Source organism: Brachionichthys hirsutus, chromosome 11 (assembly GCF_040956055.1).
Source record: "Brachionichthys hirsutus isolate HB-005 chromosome 11, CSIRO-AGI_Bhir_v1, whole genome shotgun sequence".
Classification (NCBI taxonomy): Eukaryota; Metazoa; Chordata; class Actinopteri; order Lophiiformes; family Brachionichthyidae; genus Brachionichthys; species Brachionichthys hirsutus.
In genome coordinates, this window is record NC_090907.1 from 13,082,086 (window position 1) to 13,104,061 (window position 21,976).

Consider the following 21,976-nt stretch of genomic DNA (forward strand, 5'->3'; position numbering starts at 1 on the left):
CATTGTCAATATTTCATGGCCTTTTCATGAGATACAATGGTCATTCATCAGATGCCAATTGATAGAATTATCATTCAAGTTTGAGAATAATCTGACTGATGGTCCTGTTCTGAGATATCTAACAAAAACACTGAGTTTCTTTCTGCCTGCGTTACATCATGGTGTTTGTTTGTGTAACATAAGAGCGGTGCTGCATGAGGACAAGGCAGCGTGGAGGAAAGAGCCAGCTTCCTGCTCTGACACAATTACCACATGGGATATCTCCAACATCTGATGATGATGATGAATATATTTATCATTCATTGTCCCAACCGCTTAATCCGTTATCGGGGCGCGGGCCAAGCTGGAGCCAATCCCAGCAGTCAATGGGCGAGAGGCAGGGGACACCCTGGACAAGCCACCAGTTCGAATACATTTATTAGATAGAATATTAGAGTACAAGTACAGCCAAACAGTTCAAACAGTCAAACAGCTCCCTCTAGTGTTGTGGCTGTGGGTGTCACTAAATCTGTGGAGGTGTTCCGTCAGGTATGCAGGGATTGAGGGGACTGAGGGCAGAGCTGCATTGACTATTTTAAATGCCAATCCCATTTTGAGCTGTTTAACCCTGTCTTCTACCCTGAGCCATTTTAGGCTAGCAAAATGTCCAGGAAGAAGGTGGGTCATGGGCCCCAGATTGAGGAGTAGCCGAATCAGTTTGTTTTGGGAGGTTTGGAGCCTGGTTTTCAGGGACATTTTGATGTTTGAATACCAAGAGGTGCTAGCATAGTCAAAGAGGGGCTGAACGAGGGCTCCAGCAAGCGTCCGGAGAGCACTTTTGTTGACAAAAGCAGACATTCTGCCCAAAAATCTTGTTCTCTGATTGACTTTTTTGATCACCTTAGTTGCCATACTATCACCAGACAGGTATTTGTCCAGAACACAGCCCAAATAGGTAATCTCTTCTTTGCTGGAGATTACTGTATTATCGACTGTGACCTTGAAATCATTAACATTTATCTCACGTAGAGAGTGTTTAGACCCAAAAAGAATAGATTCTGTTTTACCAAGATGTAATGACAGTTTGTTATCTGTTAGCCAAGTACGGATTCTGGTGACCTCAGAGCTGAGAGCTTCCTCGACCTGCACTTTGTCCTCTCCCGAAATCAGGAGTGCCGAGTCATCAGCAAACAGGAACAATCTGCAGTTAAGTGGGATGTTCTGAAGCCCGATTGGAATTCAAACAGCAGGCTATGCTCGGCGAGGTAGCGGTTGATTTGCTCCTGGATTATTCTCTCCATAACCTTTGAGATGGAGCGAAGGATGGAAACAGGGCGGTAGTTGCCAGGTTCTAACTTGTTTCCTTTTTTATATAGATGGATAGATAGATAGATGGATGGATAACCCGGACCGTCTTGAATTCCTGTGGGACGTGGCACTGACATCCCCAGTGTTCATTACATGAGCCACAACGAGGAAGACGACGTTCTTTCAGCAGCTGATCTGCGGTTTCACTTGTTGCCAAACAAATTCCAAGATTTGAAGAGTGACGGGCTCTGTTGGCTCTTCTGCAGCAGCTCGCCGGTTATTTGCTTCTTCCATTTCTGGTGAAGACAGCTTCCAGTACTTCGCTTCGTAAATCACTTTACTTCGGTACAGCTTCTCTGTGCTCCGCTCATCCAACACTAACCTGCACAGGGAGGCTCCGCCTTTATTTATACAACAGAGAACATCGCGTAACCTTCCGCCCATCTCAGCCGTGGCAAGTAGTGCCAACATAAACATACATTAATAGTGGCAAACATCGCTCTCAACAGGCTCATCTGCCATGATGATGATAATGAATATATTTATTAGATAGAATGTCAGAGTACAAGTACAGTCACACAGTAGCATGTATTACAGTACAAATACAGTCAAACATCCTGTCTAAGAGGAGCATTTCTAAAAAGCCCTTGCGGTCTTGTTTCCGTTGAAAGTCCTTCGTACATAAATCATCGACATTTAACAGTACAATTTTCGCAATACAAATAAAAATAAAACCAATATTAAATTACTCAATTTATGCAAAATAACATTAGAAAAAGAAAAAAAGAAAAAAGATTTTACACCATAGATGCAAACTTACAATAAATCACACCACAGATGTAAAATGACAATGAATGACAATAAATTACATAAATTACAATAAATTACCAAGACACTTAATATGTGCAACGTAGGTGGACAAAAAAGGGGGGGGGGATTGATCCGGAGTGAGTCGCGATGACTATCTCCGTTTCTGTCCCCCTGAAAGGTGTATTTTTAGGGCCGTTTTGAAGGAATAAATATGTAATGTCTTAAATTGTTTGTGTCACATCAGTTCAAGTATAATTCTGTTCTATCAACAGGGGGTGGTAATAAAAACACATGGTTTACTCACTATATTATCTATATATTGCTCTCTCTCTCTCTCTCACACACACACACACACACACACGGCCATTGGTTCAGATATGTGGATGATACTTGGACTGTGCAGTCCACCTTAAAATGGATGGGGATCTCAACATTGAGATGTACAGAAAACCCACCCACACCGCCCAGTATTTCCTTTTTGATTCCCTCCACCCACTGCAGCACGACTTGGGGGTCATCAGAACCCCTAAACCACCGGACGGTCCGGACCTAAAACATCCCCACCAGAGTGGAAGGAAAGATCAAAGAGCAGAAACGCATCTGGAATGCTCTGAAGACATGTGGCGATCCAAACTGGGCATTTTTCAAGACTAACAAATTGAACAACAAAAACAGAAATCTCTGAAAGATTCAAGATCATTTTCAGTAAACACAAGATTCCCCACACACTTCAAACCTACCCGGGAACACCCTGAGACGGACGCTGGTCCACCTGAAAGACAAAAAAGTGACCTGCAGCTGAACATTACAGCTCACAAGAGGGTGGCAAACAGTGACCACCTTATGAATGTTAATGTCTCCAAACTATTCCTATTGTCTTTGTAGTTTCGGTCTTTATTTGATGTTTTCTTCTCCAACAGTGCAAATATGCACTTTAGAACTGAAGAAACATTGGATGAACATGGAAATAATCTGTTGGCATTTTTTTTTTTTTTTTCTCCAAACTTTATTAACATAACTCACAGTACAAAACTCACAGCATAGATCTCGCCCTTCGACATTACATCAAACATTCACATCTTCATAAATCACACATATAAGTAAATCCAACAGTGAGGCATATACAATCACTAATCCAGATCCAAATGAAATGTAATAATAAAAATAAATAATCTGTTGGCATTTGGCTCTGCTTTTAAACGTTATTCACTTCCTGAACGTCGGAGACGTAAACAGAATCCCGTTTGGTACAGGCCCAGCCAATGGCGTCTCAGAATTTCGGTTTAACCAATAAGAATTCTCCCATGTGACCTCAGAGTAACCAATCAGATTCAGCAGCCTTCTTCGACCGGGAAGAAGAGAGTATAAAAGGCGTCCGCCATTTTGCTTTGCACTCAGAAGAGTTGCTGGTCGGTCGCGTAGCTGGGCAATCGTAAGCAAAGTACCCCCCCGCGCTTCCGTTTTCAAACTTCGAACTTCAAACTTCAAACCGTCAGCAATAATGGTGAGTAAAGTTATAAATGTTCTTTTCTGGCCTTATTGTGTTGATTAGGATCTTTCGCGTTTCCAACCTGCGTCATGAAGTAAGGGATAGTTTTTAAGTGTAATAATTCTTAGCTAGTCCGCTTCGACCGTTAAAATTCGAGCGGAAGGCTTGCGAAGACGTGACGGTTGAACCGAACTGCGTCACCACTCGTAGTTCTAAAGTTCGCGGTGACGGGGCGCGGCCCGAAATCAGTTTCTGTTCCACGTCCGTTCGGTGGCCTCGTCGTTAACCGCGTTGGAGCGTTCCCGCCAGTGACGGGCCGGAAGTTGATGGCGTACGTTTTTCAAATGTCGCGCCTGGTTTTCACGGCTTCTTTTTCCTGAAATCACATGTTCATAACCGAACTCTGATTTCTTTAACGGGAGTTTTGTTTGTATTCGGTTTGAAGGTAAATAAAATGGCGATGCTAGGTGTGGTTTCTGTGGCTTCGTTTGCTTTGATCAGGTTCTACACAAGTGTTTCTTCCTCTGGCGTGACTGGAGTGCATTTGACTGGTTTTCTTGTGGGTCTTTGACTAACCAGATGTTCCAGATGAAAGTAGCCCTCCTTTGCTTCCTCTCCAGCGTGAGTGTATCTCCGTGCACGTCGGCCAGGCCGGCGTTCAGATCGGTAATGCATGCTGGGAGCTCTACTGCCTGGAACACGGCATCCAGCCTGACGGACAGATGCCCAGCGACAAGACGGTCGGAGGAGGAGATGATTCGTTCAACACCTTCTTCAGTGAGACTGGAGCGGGGAAGCACGTCCCCAGGGCTGTGTTTGTTGACCTGGAGCCCACCGTCATTGGTAAAAGCATTAAAAACCAACTTTCTTTTTCTGGGGGGGGGGGGGGGGGGGCTTATTTCTCTGTTAGTCCAGCGGTTCTCAAGTAGTGGGGCGGTACCAGAGGGGGCGCTATAACCCTCTGAGGAGCATGCTTTTCTTTTGCTGGGAGACTAAAGTGTAATTGCACATCCATGACAGTAGGTGGCAGTGGCGGTTAATGTATTTTATTTCATTTTTCGGTATCAGATAGTTCAATTGGTCAAAAGATGTTTGTAGTTTAAACAAGGATTTGGTATTAATTTCTGGCAGATTAAAAACTATTAGTTTTTCTTTAAGTCGATCTACACAAAATAAAATAGTTGAAGCTCTGGGTCAAACACTTGCTTACGGTGATTCCTTTATAGATGAGGTGCGCACAGGGACCTACCGCCAGCTGTTCCACCCTGAGCAGCTGATCACTGGCAAGGAGGACGCTGCCAATAACTACGCCCGGGGGCACTACACCATTGGGAAGGAGCACATTGACATTGTGCTGGAGAAGCTCCGCAAACTGGTTTGTGAACTTTTGAATGTCCACATTTCCATTTATCACATATTCCGGAATCAGACGCGCTCATGGCCTCCCCCTCCGTCCCCAGGCCGACCAGTGCACCGGCCTTCAGGGCTTCCTGATCTTCCACAGCTTCGGAGGCGGCACCGGTTCCGGTTTCACTTCTCTTCTGATGGAGCGTCTGTCTGTCGACTACGGAAAGAAGTCCAAGCTGGAGTTCTCGGTGTACCCGGCCCCCCAGGTGTCCACCGCTGTGGTGGAGCCCTACAACGCCATCCTGACCACCCACACCACCCTGGAGCACTCCGACTGCGCCTTCATGGTGGATAACGAGGCCATCTACGACATCTGCCGCAGAAACCTGGATATCGAGTGTCCCAGCTACACCAACCTGAACAGGCTGATCAGCCAGATCGTGTCCTCCATCACCGCGTCCCTTCGTTTCGACGGCGCCCTCAATGTCGACCTGACCGAGTTCCAGACCAACCTGGTGCCGTACCCCCGTATCCACTTCCCGCTGGCGACCTACGCCCCGGTCATCTCTGCTGAGAAGGCCTACCACGAGCAGTTGACGGTGGCGGAGATCACCAACGCCTGCTTCGAGCCGGCCAATCAGATGGTGAAGTGTGACCCCCGCCACGGCAAGTACATGGCCTGCTGCCTGCTGTACCGCGGCGACGTCGTGCCCAAAGATGTAAACGCTGCCATCGCTGCCATCAAGACCAAGCGCTCCATCCAGTTTGTGGACTGGTGCCCCACCGGTTTCAAGGTGGGCATCAACTACCAGCCCCCCACTGCAGTCCCCGGCGGGGACCTGGCCAAGGTCCAGAGGGCCGTGTGCATGCTGAGCAACACCACCGCCATCGCAGAGGCCTGGGCTCGCCTGGATCACAAGTTTGATCTGATGTACGCCAAGCGTGCGTTTGTTCATTGGTATGTGGGGGAGGGGATGGAGGAGGGGGAGTTCAGTGAGGCCAGGGAGGACATGGCCGCTCTGGAGAAGGATTACGAAGAGGTTGGTGCTGATAGCACTGAGGGGGATGACGAAGAGGGGGAGGAGTATTAAAGGGCAGTAGAGTTTTGTTCTGAGCTACGTTTCGTGCCTTTTGAAGCTGAATGGACGGTTTCTGTTCTTTTATCAGAAGTTGAAATAAAATTGATTGCAGCAACTTTGTCTTTGTTACATTCATTCTTCACAAGTGCGTTTGGGAACAATTGGTAATACAACGGATACCAAGTTAGAGGGGCCAGTGTTAAAGTAGCTTGAAGGAAGGTTCTTCAGGATGCTGATAGGAAAATGTTATCGTTTATCGCCGAGCACACAATGGAGCGGTGTGACCGTCTTATAGAGGAGTCGTGTTAGCATCAAGCTCTCTAGTTTGGCTAGCAAGCTCTCGGTAGTTCATTGGTGAAGCCCATTAGCGATGGGTGACTGTGCAAAGGGGATAAAAGCGCATCTGGATGAGGAGCTCAACGTTACACGAGCTACGAGGCGGGCGAGCCCCTCGTGGAAATCACAAGCTCACGATTGCATGTGTTCGACCGCAATCCCAAAACGACACATTTGAAATGAGAAGCTTTCCACTTTCCAACTGACGTGAAATGCAAAGACACAAAAAGAAATGGTGCTTCCATTTGGAATACCGAAGAAAACCGTTTTCAGTACTTTCAGGGAGTCCTTTCATCTGACAAATTGCAGGCTCCCGGTTTTTGCTGCTTTGACTACTCAGATTCGTTGTCCATTTTGTGTCTGTTTTTTCATTATTTGATTATCTTCATACTAACGAGTTAAATGTGTCTTTGCTGGGCATTTTATTTTTTTCTTCAAGAAGCTATTGTCAGCTCAGTGGTTTCTCAGCAGAAGCCGTAATTGAATTCTTGGAAAAAGTATTTCTTTTCGGACCACGCTGTGCTCCTGGTCTGTTACAAATACTTACAGAACATTTAATATGCATTTATTAACAATAACCAGTCCCAAAATATCCAAGCAGTACAGGTAATACATATGTATATCACACAAAGAGCAAAGTCGCCCCAGAGGTAAGGTACCAGTTCATAGTTGTTAATACTACTGATAAAGGTGGAGCTTAGTTATGCTTACTATAATATAATACAATACAATATGATATAATTGTATGTAATGTAATATACTGTAATATAATGTAATATACTTAGAGGTGGTTTATGTGCAGTTTTAACTAACTGGGTCATGCTGGGTTACCAGGTTAAATTCATTTGCTGCCTGCCGGCGCCCTCTCTGGGCAAACCTACGAATTCTTTTTCCTGTAATAATTGATGTAAAACTATCTCAAATATCTACATTGTTGTTCGCCAAATCAGTAAAATTGTCATTACACAAATTTGTTATATATATTGGAAAACTAACAACTGACGCTATAGTTTTTCCTGTAGTTCAAGAGCATTATTTGGCAGGAAGTTAGCCGCCGCTAGCAGGAAGCTGAGCAATGGCCACACTCTAAAGCGCAGGAACTGGCGAAGAACTTCGAGGATGGCTCATTATTTGGCAGGAAGTTAGCCGCCGCCGCTAGCAGGAAGCTGAGCAATGGCCACACTCTAAAGCGCAGGAACTGGCGAAGAACTACGAGTCCAGACGTCACTCTTTAATCGTAGACGGTCTCCCGTTACAGGTAATGTAGCCCAACGGTTGGATAAACGCGTGCAAAGGGTTACTTCGCGGCTTGTTGTGTGTCTTTCGTGTGGTACGAGCGTTAGCATTAGCCGTGGGCTCGGCTCCTTGCGTCGGACATGGCTCAGTGTGCTCACGTTACAGGTCAACTTGAGTGCGTGCGCGTGAAGCCCCCCCGTACGTGCACAAAGGGGTTGTAATTCACTGTTTAGCAGTAAAAATAGAGGCTTTTAATGCATTTATTATTTGTTGCAGTATTTGGTCCATAAATGGCTAGATCATAAATTAGTTTTTTGTTTTCTTTTTAATCTCACTGCATATTTTAAAACAGGTGTCCACACGCGTGGATCTGCACGATGGAATTCAAGCATCCAAACGGTTTAAGAATAAGATAAAAGCATGTCAAATAGGAATGGAAGTGTGAAAAGAGCAATTAAGACACCAATTCTTGCTCTTCAGGAGGAGGAGAACGCGTTCCTGTGCATCAAGACAAGTCTGAGGCTGCTATGGTGAGTAGGATGGAGGAAACCTTGTTCGGTTGTATGCTGGCAAGAAGGTACGATGGGCAAAATGAATCTGATTTGTCAAATTACCGGTCGTTGTTCTTGAAATGTTTGCGACTAACAGTCTGGAAAATCACTCGTCGTTTAAATAAGAAATATTTATGAAGACTGCTTCATTTAAAGGTATAGGCTTGATCAACGTCATCATCCCCCCCCCCCCCCCTGCTTTATTTAGTCTGTTGATTTATGAAGTCATTAAGAACTATTCACTTCCGTGGTCGCCTTACCCTCCTCCTCCTCTCTGTGCCAGTCTTCAGCCGTGGATCTGAAGACCAAGGAGGAGAAGGATGCAGAGCTGGACAGACGGATTGAGGCTCTGAGAAAGAAGAATGAAGCTCTAGTCAAGAGGTACCAGGTGCGGAGTGCTGCGTGTTTAACCCCTAAACCAGGAGCTGGCAGGGCGTGTCCCTTCATATTGATCTGTATCCACCTGCGGTGCGTCAGTAAAGACGGGACGGGCATCGGATCAGTACTCGTGTCTCTCAGTTCATCTTCCACGACTTGGAAATGACTTTTGCATTAAAAGCAGTGGAGTTACACAACTGTGACTTTACATAATGTAGTTGTTGTTTTCTAGATTGCATCATGTAAATGTTGTTTGTTCGTTTCCTCCGCATGCTGTTTGACCGTCTGTCATTGATCAAAGGGTGGAAGTGACCACTTCTGAGGCGTTTCTTGGGTAATTGACATTTTGCGTGCCCCACAGCCACTTTAGCCATCCAGGAATGCAAATTCAAACTCTTCCAATTTCTGATCTGCCTCTTTGCCAAGATGAAGATGGAGCTCTGAGCTCGTCCTTGGGCATTGTGCTACGTTCACTGTTGCCTCCTTCCACCGTAGGCCAAACAGGGACAAATCGAGCGAATTAAATAAAATAATTTCACTCATAGTTAGCAGAAGGAAGCTCACTGCCATCCACAAACAGAATCATTTCTCCAGGTATGACACGACACGGTCAGGAAGTGCTTATCGGCTAGAGTTAGGAACTGACTCAGCTTTATTCTGTCGCTTGATTGCAACAGGAAATCGAAGAAGATAAGAAGAGGGCAGAGCAGGAGGGCATTGCCGTGACAACGCCCAGGAAGCCCCGCCTCCATGATGTCGATGCAGACAGGAGGAAAACGGAGAAAGAGAACTTCTCAGTCACGGTGGACCCGTGTAAACCTCCGGGGGTAGGACGTGATGCTGTGGACGAGATGATGGCTGCAGACGCAGGATTTAAAGTTAAAGTTTACCAACCAGGCGCCTGCCAGTTTACCCATCATGCAGCATGGTGTTCCCGTGGAGCAGGGCTCCATGCGTAACCAGGCAACCAAACGTCGCCCATGGGGGAAGGGCAGTGCGACTCCTGCGCTGAAAGTCACAGGCTATTTTAAGTTTAATTTGAAAGAAGAGACTTTAATATTTCATTTGGTAGGCTCGGTGTTTGCATAGTCCTAGTCCATAATAATCTGGGTCATTTACGGAATCATGACTCGGCATAATGCACTCGTGGTAATTTAACGGCTGTAGCACTGAGCAAGCGCTTTACAAAGCCGCCTCCTTTCACACTGTCAATTTAATGCATTCATTCTTTTACAAATCTATATTTTGGCATCTTAAAATGATTTGATGGTAGGTCGTCGGCGTTGCTGTGATCAGACTGCAGAGAACATGGACCCAGTCCAGAGCCCAGCACTGAGCCCAGTGCCAAGTTCAGGCTGATTTCTTATCGGTTTGATTGGGTTTTAGATATTCTGGATGTAATGAAACAAGTCATTTGTTAAAGCATAATATGTTGGTCAGAAGAGTTTTGTTGTGTAATCGCCGGCGTCTGTTTGCCCGTCCGTCTGTTAGCAAGATAACTCAGAAAGTTCTGGAAATGTTCGATCATGCTGGGAATGTTACCAGGAACAGATTAGATGTTGGTGATGGTCCAGAAGAGATCCTGGATTATGGATCCGTTTGAAATATTCTGTAACATTGCAATCAATAGAGCTTCAAAATGTGTTCCTCAATATCACTGATTATTGACCGATGTTTATGGAATTTGACAGTCATGTAGGGGGGGGGGGGTCTCTATCTCACCACCGAATTTCATTCCAGAATGACGTTAGGAAAAAATCTTAACATTGAAAACTCCATTTATGGCTTCAAAAATCAGTTAAAGTGGATCAGAGTTGATGCATTTTTATCTTTTCATGGTTGGTGTGTAAAGATACCAAGAACAATCTAGAACCTTCTGGTGCTGATCCAGATCACCATGTGGACGCTGTGAATCTAATTCTGAGCGGATTGAGCTGCTCGGCGGAGGTTGCGCTCTGAGAGCTTTTCTAGTTTTTATTGAATTTCATCTGATCATAATGATCACCTTGTGTTCCTACGCTGTTCAATCGCTTTTCTTTAATGCAGGAAAGGATTGTGAATGAATGGAAAGCCGGGGGCCCGCGAGGCCGAAAGACGCCTGATGAGAGTGAGGGCCCCACTGGTCTGAGCGACGGCCCCAGCCCCCCCAGGAGGAAGAGCTCTGGACGAGCCGGTCGTGGAGGTCAGAGAGGAGGAGCAGCACGCCAGGAGAGAAGAGAGTGGGAACCCCGGACGCCCAGAGATGGAGAAGCCCGAGCTCAGAGAGATGGGGAAGCTGAGGAGACGGGACGGGGACGTAGAGGAGGAAGGAGAGGAACAGGAGGAGAGGGAGGGGGAGGAGGTGGGACACCAAGTGGAGTGGACAGGAAATCCAAGGTGAGTGCAAATTCATCTCTGTACGATTATCTTCCTGGTTTCCTGAATGTGTCCGGGGGGATTTCGATTAAAGCCGCTTCCTCTGTAAAAATAATATAAATAAAGTTCTGTGGTAGTTTTCTAATCTTTTTAGTTGTGTGTCATTTGAGGCCTGTCTCTGTATTTGTGGAGGAATATATATTTTTTAATTGACGGGGGTCCATTGTCAATTCTTTTTTGACTATTGATTTACATCTTAACATTCTAGCCTCAAGTCTCAATAAGTACTTTTGCCTATTGACACATTGCATTTTCTAAAAATAATTTTACTTATTCCCATGGAAAGAAAATCTTTTAAGGGTAATTTTTTTCCGGAGATCTTAAACATTACAGCTTCACCAAAATTAACCACAAGCAGTCTTGAAATATTCATATACCTAAACATTCTAAATCCAGAACTTGTTCTTTCTTTTTTTTTGTGTAGGAATGGGAAGAAAAGAGGCGTCAGAACATCGAGAAGATGAATGAAGAGATGGAGAAAATAGCCGAGTACGAGAGAGGACAGCGGGTATGAGAGTCGCAGTTCAGCTCTTTGTTTTCTGGGTTTGACATCAGTTTTCTCACTTTTTGGTTGTTTCATCCGGTTTCTTGTTTTATTGATCAAACATGGTCTAGATGGAATTTGTTGTGATTACGCTTCTCCCCCGTAGCCGGATGGAGACAAACCAATCCGTAACTTCCTGGATGACCCGAGGCGCTCGGGCCCAGCACCCGACACGGACCGTAAAGAGGGCAGCAGGAGACACGTACGGAACTGGGGAGGACTGGACTTTGACAGAGTGAAGACGGGGGCCGAACTGGAGAAGGAGTGGACTGTGAGTAGCCACAAAGCGTTACTTCCTCCTGCAGCTTTATGACGTTAACTCGCCGCCTCGCTTCCCCGTAGAGTCGAAGGCCCGGCCAGAAGGGCTCCGTTGACGTGACCGTGTCTATGACGGGCCGGGAGCGGGCCGAGTACCTGCGCTGGAAGGAGGAGCGCGAGCAGATCGACGAAGAGAGGCTAGCGCGCCACCGCAATGCCACGGGCCAGTGGAAACGGGAGTGGGACGCACAGAAGACGGACGGCATGTAAGGGGGGGGGGGGGGGGTGTGCTACAGAGCTTTGTGTAGGGAATGGATGTCGATGAGGTCATCTAAATATTTGTTGTTATTTTTACTAGAGTTTTGCATTTTTATTATCCAAAAAGAAAACATTCCGGATATGCGTGATTATTGTAAAACCCGGGTCCGCAAGGACGGTGACTCTGAAGTCTGTTGTCGGCCTGTTTTGCGGCCTGTTTGCGGCCTGTTTGCGGCCTGGCTGACAACAGACTTCAGAGTCACCGTCCTTCCGGACCCGGGTTTTACAATAATCACGCATGGCTGCGGCCTGTTCTGCGGCCTGTTCTGCGGCCTGTTTTGCGGCCTGTTTTGCGGCCTGGCTGCTTTCAGCTTTCTAGATCTCCGTTTTATTCATGCCCCGATGAATAACCGGTTGATCTTTTCTCTATCAAATATTCCAAAGAGATTCAGAGTAATGCCAATAAAACGCTGAGTTCAAGTAAACCGCCACCATCGCAAAGCAAACATCCGCTGAGGTCCCCGTCAAACAAAGAGGCGTGAGGATGGAGAACGTTGGTCGGCGGCGGCGTGATTCCATCTGACAGCCACTCGGACTGGCGTCTCTTACCCTGCGGCTTTTTGTTTTTTTCGCAGGTTCAAGGAGGAGCTGTTTGTGGCTTCAGAGGGCATCGCATCTGAGCAGGGCAGCAGGAGAGGCAAGTCAAGACTAATGTGCTGTCGCTATGGTTACGGCAGATAGGGCCACGGCAGCGGCGGATCCCCGATTCACCTCCGTCCCGTCCCCTGAATTTTCCTGGAGTCCAGATCAACCTCTTAAACACAAGAGTGTACCTCTACTACATGTGCGTGCGTGCGTGCGTGCGTGCGTGCCTCGTGCAGGGCCTCGGGTCAGGCCGCAGCGTGGGACCGAGACGTGATTGGGTTTCTGGGTTTTTGTCATGTTGGCCTTTCTAATCCTCAAACATGAACGTGAACCCGTGACCCTTCCGTTTGCTTTATCTAAACGTCATTTAATTGGCTGCGCAGGTATCAAACGGGGAGGTTTGACCTCGGAGCAGCCATTACTCGCCTTCCTCATGTCTTCCTCGTGTCTTCCTCATGCCTTCCTCATGTCTTCCTCTCCATCCTTTCAACATGAACATGCTTTCTTCCCCATCTTCAGCTTTTCCTTGATTTATTTTTGTTTCCTCTGTGATGAGTTCAAGGGAAAGCTGAAGTGGCTTTACACAAGCCTCGACGTATTCACTACTACTACTAATACTTACCTGTACTACCCATGAGGCTGCAGTGTTTTATCTCGTCCATTTAAGGACACAATAATAAACGGTTGTCCCTCACCTGTCCCCCACTTCCTCTCTGAGACACCTGGACATACGAATGTAATTCGTTCCAGGATGTCAAATCAACTTTTCCCATATGAAATAACTGAAAACAATTTAATCCTTTCCGTCCGTCTAATAACGCCAAAATCAACGATGATAACGATAGAAAAAAGGTTATTAATTGCTTTATAGATGTACACAAAAAGATATAATAAATGATATACAGTATTACTGTAAAATAAAATGGTTTTATTATGAGCTTTACCTTCAAGACAGACGATGGTGCGAACAGCTGTGTGCCGTGCAGGGGGGGGGGGTTGGACGTATGTAACACTTTATACAGTAATTGTACACGTACAGAAACGTAGACGTAGTAGTTCTGCCTCTGTTCCTGTCCGGGCGTCCCAAATCTCTCACGGAGACCACGGTCACACTGATCGATAATTTCATGCTTCATCTGCATCGTGATCATCCTCACGGCTCGCTTTCTTTGGGCCCATCACTGATCAGGAATGCTCACAGGTACAGCCAAAATCACGTCAATAATGGAAATGGGAGACGGGAGACGAGGACGGAAGGTGGAGAATACCTGAGCACAACGAGCTCGGTCGTTTAGCGTTAGCATCTGGAAGCTGCTCGCGTCTCAAATTTATGCTCGTGTGTCAAAGTGAAGTTCTGCTTGCAGGTTTGCTCGCGTCTCGGAACGCTCGTATGTCGAGGTGTTGCAAAGAGTTTGACTTGGCTTTTATGTTTCTTCTAGACGACAGCAAGCGTCCTCCTAAAGCCTCGACATTTGGAGACTTCCTGTCACAGGGCAAGTCCCAGGGCCCCCGAGGGGACCGGGGCAAAGGGTGGGGCCGAGGGCAGAAAGCCAGCTACAGGTAAGGCCGGGCCTCGGGGACGGTCAGGCTAGCGAGTCCACTCCTGATGGTAAACGCACAATCATTGTTGGGCTGCTGTTGTGTTATTCTGGGCTTGGCCTCAGGCTTTTCGCGTTTGCAGCTTCCAGTACTGATAATAACTTTGAACTCTTGACAGCATGCATGACAACCGATGGGAAGCGGAGAAAGACGAGGACAAGGAAAAGGAGGACAAGACGAGAAGAGAGGACACCAAAGCGAAGAGGAAGGACTCGGACGCCGCAAAGCCTCCGGCAGTGCAGAAGGTTAGAGGAGCGGCCTCTCATACGGTGACCTCACCAGGAACGCAGAGCCTGCTGGGTCCCCGACGAACGCTTCGGACTTCTGGCCCGGTTCTGTTGGGTCACTGTCCACCCGGGGAGCGTCATGTATCCATCTTTGAGATTCTAACTGCCCTCTAGCTGTCCAGAAAAAGCAGAAGACGACGCTCGAGCTAACTGGGGAATACAAGAAGACCAGAATATTTGGTTTGAGGGTCACATGCTGCTTTTTTCTCTCTTTTCTCAGTCGGAGGAGAAGAACAGCGATGGAGACGAGGATGAGGATGAGGATGGATGGGTGGATGCCAGTGATTTAGAAGAGGACGAGATGGAGGAAGGCAGTGATTCAGAGCTCGACTCAAAGGGCGATGAGAAGAGAGACCATGGGAAAGAGAAACCAGCCAAGAGCAGAGACGACTCCGCCTCATCTCCCGCTCGTCGTTCTCGACTCGCGGTGACGGGGAGCCCCAAAGACCAGCGGACACCCAGGCCGAAGGTCCACATCCCCTCCCCCGCATCGCTCCAGGAGTCGCAGGAGGGGGCCAAGCCGCTCAGCCCCTTCTCCCCGCCGGACGGCCACCAACCTGTGTCGGACTGGGGGGAGGAGATGGAGATGCTGTCGCCCCGCTGCAGCATGGGGGGCGAGAGCCCGATGAAGCCCCCCAGCGCGGAGGCCAGTCCGCCCCAGAAGGAAGATCAAGAGCAGGAGAACACGGAGAGTCCGGCATCCGTCTTGAATGAGCCAGCGGAGCCACAGGAAGAGAAGGAAACGGGTAGATCCGGTTTCCATTAATCCGGTTTATTAGACAGAAGGTCGGCGGTTTTTACGTGAAACGGCAAACGCATGTTCCTCTCTCCATCCCTGCCTCCTCACCCTCTACGTCCTGCGTTCGTTCCTCCCCCCCCCTCTGTCTGTATGAATCAGCATTAGAGGTTTCCCTTCCTTCAGAGGAGACGGTGACGGACACAGACGGCGTTCCCACGCACCCCTCCATTGCGCTGCCAGTTGACCCCGCCCCCTCTGAGGTCACAGAGGCTGCTGTGGAGATGGACTGGGATCCAGCTGCTGGTCCATCACCAGGTCATGAACACATTAAGGGGGACGGGTGGCACTCGGGTTTAGGTTTCACCTTGGATCTGGTTTTTAATAAGATCCAAACTTTGATTGAAATGGAACTCGATTCAAATCTAGCGATGACCAGATTAGGTCGTATTGATTAACCACACACCAAAATCATCTGAAACTAGAGGAGCACTGGATCGACACGGTCCTCGTGGCGATCTGGATCAGCACCAGAAGGTTCTAGATTGTTCTTGATATCTTTATACACCAACATGAAAAGTGAACGTGGATCAGAGCTGATGTGTTTTTAACTGATGTTTGTTTTTCTTTTTTTTGTAACTCGGTTGTTTTTCAATGTTAGAATTTCATATTTGTTCCTGCCCTCATTCTGGATCCGACCCAGAAGACATTCTGCATGCTGGTTCATATCGGACCCCTTTGTGACTGTGATGTTTGGTGAAGAAGTCAATGGGAAAATCCAGATTGTTTTTTGTGCCTTTGTGAGAAGTTCTTTTTCTCTCTGACAGAGGACGAATCCGCCGTCCCTCCTGCCCTCCTGGAGACTGACCAGTCGTCCTCTGAACCAGCGGGAGGGACAGACGAGGCTGCAGTGCCTGCTGGGATCGACGCGCCGCCGGCAGAGACCGAGCACGAGTCCTCAGGTGCGCTTCATATCAGCGACTTGAGACACTTCTCATGTCCTCTCATGCGCCGCACTCTTGTTTTCCTTTGTCTTCACTCAGCCTTGCTTTTAATCGTGTGTTTTTTGGGTCCGTTTGGAACCTTTCCAGCATCGTCACCTTCTTCCTCTTGACCGTCTTCCTGTTTCAGGAGGAAGTACCGACTCCGCCTCCTGTCCTGCTGTGGTGTTTTCTATTTTTAATTTAGTTCATCATATAAAAGCTTTTTATTTTGTTTTTATCTTACAGTTAAAATACAATCATTGATATGCGGCATGCTCCTTTACCTTTTCTGACATCACTGAGTTTATTATTCAAATAACTGACGAAGAGGAAGAAAGAGCAGCCACCGAAGAAAAGCGCGAGCTTGGACCAGCGCGTCGCCGCGCGTTCGGTAGCACGTCTCTTAAGCTAACGTCCTAATAACATTCTTTTTACTCGGTTAAAACGACCCCTTATCAAGTTTTCCACCCTTGAATGCTGGTTTATAAATTACTCAACTATTCAGGGAGCTGCAACTCTAATATTTTGGATTTAAAAGCTGAAGATATCAAACCCCGCAGATTAGAAAGCCGATTTGTTCTTACCTTCATCACAATGAATTGAAAATCAAAGTCATAAAAGGGGTCTGATGTGCACTACCAAGAAAAATGTCTTCTGGAGCTGATCCAGCATGAGGTCAGGAGTTTTCTTTTAATCTTAAAGGCCCCACTTTTCCCGTGTTTCTACACTATTCTGGTGATTTTGGGTCCTGATCAACCCAAAAACAATAAACAAACCATCCAGTCAATCCTTTGTAGTTTGGTAGGTCTGGAATCACCTCCTGAAACGCGTCAGGAAGAGAACGCAAACGTGCACTAGTCTTTGAGTATCTAGAAAAGCGCTATATAAAAAAAATGCATTATTATAAGATGCACATGTGTGCGTCCCCGTGTCTGCTCGTCCACGCTGTATGGGATTTTCCCTGCATAAAGTTTATTTTTGGTGCTAATACTCCGGCGAAAATGGGAACAAACGTTTTAGTGTGTGGTAAAAACTGAGCGATGCGCTTTATGGAGCGGGAGACGGACAGAGACACAGACGGACAGACAGAGACACAGACGGACAGACAGAGACAGAGACGGACAGACAGAGACAGGGACAGACAGAGACGGACAGACAGACGGACAGAGACACAGACGGACAGACAGAGACACAGACGGACAGACAGAGACAGAGACGGACAGACAGAGACGGACAGACAGAGACAGGGACAGAGACGGACAGAGACATCGGTCTGAGGGGATTATCCGAACTGTCAGATGTTTTAATATCATTGAAATATTCTATACGTTTCCAGATTTAGTAAAGTCTGACTTCCTTTGTTTTCGTACAGAATGTAATTTTCAGCACTCGATAGCTTTGAATGTGATGGAGCGGTCTTCACTTTCCATCCTAATATCAATCCTGACCAACGGTAGCTCGGCGTGTTCCACGTACAATCTCAGTCTGTAATTCCAAGAAGCCCTTTCAGCTTCTCGGCGGAGCGATAAATGCTCCTCCAGTAACCTGATATCCAGTTTAATGAGCATCTGGTGCTGAGTGTTCACACGAGGGAGCTCGGTCTGCCTGGGACATCTGAACCGGTGGAGGCCATGCGCTCTTTGCATCTATTGATGAATGAATGAATGCCAGAATCCACCACTCCTGCACTCAGACGTGTGTCTGAAAGATCATTTGCATGGCGCGTGTCCTCGAATGAACTCAAACAGCATCATCACACATAATGGTTTATTTAGTTTTGGGTTGATCAGGACCCAAACTCACCAGAATAGTGTAGAAACATGGTGAAAGTGAAGTTTTCATAATCTGGGACCTTTTTAAATGTCCATGTTAGTATTGGATGATTCTGTATTTTCTCCACTAAAGTCTAGTGTAAATAGAAAAGGTTCAAAGAGTCCAACATGTCATTATTTATATTTCCCTTGTGGTGTTTAGGTGGATGTTGGTGTGTGTGTGTGTGTGTGTGGGGGGGGGGGGGTTATTCAAGCCAAAGCATGACGAGCCTTTGTGGATGCTGATATTGATGCAGTAGATTCATCTAGAAATACTAATTTCCTGTAAAAACAAACCACAGGATGTGTCCGCTTGGTGGATGGTAATAATTAGAGCCACTTAGAAACCACTTAGAATTGTGTTTTCCTTTCCTCATTGATCGATTTCTCATTTCCGTGTGATCGAACCATCCAGACTTGGGATTTTCTTCTCAAAAGTGAGAAGAAGAGACTTCCAGACTCAGACGAGCTCCTTTCACCGCTTGGCTTGTGGGCTGAGGGGCTGCTTGGATTGGCATGAATTTAGGATATATTTATGTACATTCTACAGCAAAGGTCTCTTTTCTCTCCATTCATTCATTCATTCTTCTTGTTTATTATCTGAAGAGCATGAATCCCAAATGAAGAATACATTTAAAACGGAAGTGGCTTCGGGGTAAAAGCCGCGCTGAATGCGTTCATTCTCCTCCTGATGACTCCATTGAGGTGAAAGGCAGAGGTCAGATGAGCTCATGTGGCCGTCGTGCGTGTGTGTGTGTGTGTGTGTGTGTGTGTGTGTGTGTGCGTGCGTGCGTGCGTGCGCTCTGTGTTGATGAATGTGCTGGTGTCAGGAAACACAATGAAGTGAGGCTGGGGGGGAAGCGGGCGCCGGCCTGCCGGCCACACGACGGATTCTACTCCGTCTGGTGATGTTTGAGGCTCCACGGCGGAGCTTCTGACTCCAGATGGAGACGAAGGACGTCGACCGCTCAACGGCTGGCAGCCTTTTGAAGCGGCACAGGAACTGGCATTACCTCGGCCACGGAGGTTGTGTTTGTGATGGCGTCTGTCTGTCTGTCTGTTAACAGGATTAAAGGCTGCTGGATGCATCTTAATTAAAACAGAAGTGCAGATGGGTCTTTATCTAACTTGGATCCCATCACGTATTGAGAGCGATCCGGAAACCCGTCGGGATACAAAAACAAACTGGTTTCCCCATTTAGTTTAATTAAGCCTTTTTCAAAAATCTGATCTTGTAAAACAAGTATTCAATCGGCTCACCAGAAATCGGTTGAACTGTTTTCAGGACGTCTTGTGGACGGGCAGACGCACGCAGGTGATCGTGCGGCTTTCAGCACGACTCGCTCTCTGCACCTGATAACAAACTGCTTTGCTTCTGGAGGCTCGTTTCACTCGCCGTCCTTTCTCTTGTCATGCCGTTGATGCAGCAGCAGGGGGGGGGGCTGGACATGATGCTGGACCGACGCCAGCGCTCTGCCCCCGGGGCGACTGGCTCTGGAGATGTGCAGGTCAATGAGACACGCACTAACATGTTCTCCCTCTGTCTGCATCAACAGGCTGAAGCTGCTGAGATGAAAAGACTCACCTCTGAGGATGATGGAACGATGAGAGGGGCGGATAGCATGGAGCTACTCATCAAGGGGGGGTCTAACGATAAAATAGTCATTGATTTTGAGTGTCAGGTTTCCTGCGCAGTGGAACATCGGCTCTCGAACATAACTCGTTCCGTAATACTGTTCAAAAACCGAAAGTATATTTACCATAAGAAATAATGTAAAAGAATAAATGTGGAGAAGCGCGTAAACGAAGCGGCAGACCGACTCAAACGGAACCTACTCCGTTAGACTCCGCCTTCGTTCGTGTCTTCAGTTCGAATCCAGAAAATCTGTTTGACTCCCGATCGTTTTTTGTTGGAGAGCCGACGTTCCGCTGTATTTGGGACGGGACGTGCACGTTAACGCCCCGAAGCAGGACGTGCTTCGCTGCAGAACCGAATCATCACCGGCCCTGATATCGGATCACCGTTTAAAAGGCTTTCAGCCGGAGAGGCATCGATGCCTGATCGGCCGTACACCGCTGGCTGGGAATAGTTACTGATCCAATGATTGATCGGGCTCATTGCTGTAAACGCCTCTGTCACATTGACTAGCTGCCCGGGCTAACCGCTGCTACTAGTCCTTTGTTGAGAGAGCAGTTTAACAATGTTAGTAGAGAATCCTCTTCTTTTTGTTTAGTTGACTGATGTTTACGTCGGCCGACCCTTTGCTATTGTAATTATGTAATTCTCTTAATCATCAGAATGTTTCTGATGCAGACTGCAGTGATTCTGTGATTCTGATGGGCGGGGTGGAGGTTCTGTAATCGTTTGTCTGTTAGCAAGACGACTCAAAACGTTCTGGACGCATCTGGATGACATTTTCAGGAAATGTTGGGAATGTTGCCGGGAACAGATGATTACATTTTGGTGACGATCTGGAAGAGATGCTGGATTCTGGATCGCTTTGACGTTTTCGTTAACATTGCAGTCAATGGAGCTTTAAAACGTGTTCACAATATTGATTATTAACCGATGTTTATGGAATTTGACAGTCACACAAATTTCATCCGGATCGGATCCAGAATGAGGTCAGGAAAAAATACTACTATACTAGTAATGCGTTTGTTCAGTGTCGTAAACGTGTTTTCATCGAAAGGAGCTGCAATATGTACAGTTTTTAACCTGAAATGAACATTCCATATTTGGGTGTAGCCTGGGAGCGACCAAAACATTTTGTTTTCATGGTTTCTCTTTTGGACGTTTGTTTTTCTGACCTTTGATGACGGGATTGTCTTTAAGGCTCCAGATATTTCAGTCCGTTTCTACGACGTGATCGATTCATGAAATGACGGGTTTGCAGCTGTTTGCATAAGATTACCAGGAATAGCAGGAATCCAAAAAAGTGCAGCTTTGAAATGTTGCCCGAAGCCATTCTCTGAATAAATGTGTCTCCGTCCATCGGGGAGGAGAGTATTGATCGATGTACAGCTCTCCAACACAACCTGTTTTTTACATTTAGCCAATAAACGTAATCCTTTGATGTCACACCTCAGTCTGGTTTTGTTTCCGTACTTGGGACGGATTTAAAAAATAATGTTTATTATCTGGTTAAAGTTTAACCTTTAACCTTTAACTGTTAAAGCCTTTCCTGGATCCACTGCTGCTGACTCAGCAGTGACGGTATGGATCCGTCCTGCTTTACGCGCATTTGGAATGTGTGTGTGTGCGTGCGGGGGGGGGTCTTTTTTTTGTTTTATCCGCGCATGTTTTTGTCCTTGGTTGCTGCAGGACAGGAAGACTTGTCCCGCGTCTTCATCCCGCGTCTTCGTCCCGCGTCTACGTCACGCGTCTCTATCCCGCGTCTCCGTCCTGCGTCTTCGTCCCGCGTCTCCTGCTGCGGGACGTTTCTCTCAAACTATCACCCAATCGCTGAGTGTTGCGCGCTTTCAGCCCCGCCTCGTCAGAGGTGGAGTCAGGTTAGGCTGAGTTACGACGAGCGGAACTGGAAATGTGAGAAATCCCCTTTCAGAATAAGGGTACTATTTTCAGAATACTTTAATAATAATACATTTTATTTAAAGGCGTCTTTCTCGGCACTCAAAGACGCCGTACTAACACCGTATTAACGTTATATATATATATACACACATCACATATAAAGATAAAACAGATTAATTGAATAGAAATAAAAAGACAAACTAAATTAAGAAAGTGAAAGGAATTAAAAATGAAAATTGACAGCATAAGATGGAGTAGGCAGTTTAAATAAGAAATTGTAATAATCCGACAGGGAAATCGATATAACAGGTTCGGTTTCTTTTCTCATCAAACTCCTTCCGCCGGAACGCATACTTTAGTGAGATTGAGTTTTACTTTGAAAGGTTCTACCG

The 21,976-nt window shown here is 46.8% G+C and overlaps 2 protein-coding genes across 3 annotated transcripts; both read left to right on the forward strand.

The window, feature by feature from the left end:
• Window positions 1-3,495: 3,495 nt before the first annotated feature.
• On the forward strand, window positions 3,496-6,119 carry LOC137901808 (tubulin alpha-1C chain). 2 transcript variants are annotated; one of them, XM_068745847.1, is made up of 4 exons: window positions 3,496-3,601; window positions 4,166-4,429; window positions 4,813-4,961; window positions 5,047-6,119. In XM_068745847.1, exons 2-4 carry the CDS (start codon window positions 4,309-4,311, stop codon window positions 6,022-6,024), a joined length of 1,248 nt encoding a protein of 415 aa, XP_068601948.1. In that variant the 5' UTR covers window positions 3,496-3,601; window positions 4,166-4,308; the 3' UTR covers window positions 6,025-6,119. The 2 variants fall into 2 exon arrangements, with proteins under 2 accessions (XP_068601948.1, XP_068601947.1); XM_068745846.1 differs by having other exon boundaries at window positions 3,500-3,601; window positions 4,207-4,429.
• A 1,605-nt stretch (window positions 6,120-7,724) lies between these two features.
• ccdc9 (coiled-coil domain containing 9) lies at window positions 7,725-21,133 on the forward strand. The gene is made up of 15 exons (XM_068745832.1): window positions 7,725-7,749; window positions 8,065-8,114; window positions 8,419-8,523; window positions 9,191-9,340; window positions 10,560-10,889; window positions 11,353-11,436; window positions 11,579-11,743; window positions 11,815-11,996; window positions 12,624-12,685; window positions 14,073-14,193; window positions 14,351-14,477; window positions 14,749-15,265; window positions 15,418-15,573; window positions 16,083-16,217; window positions 19,606-21,133. Exons 1-15 carry the CDS (start codon window positions 7,725-7,727, stop codon window positions 19,608-19,610), a joined length of 2,214 nt encoding a protein of 737 aa, XP_068601933.1. The 3' UTR covers window positions 19,611-21,133.
• Window positions 21,134-21,976: the final 843 nt, after the last annotated feature.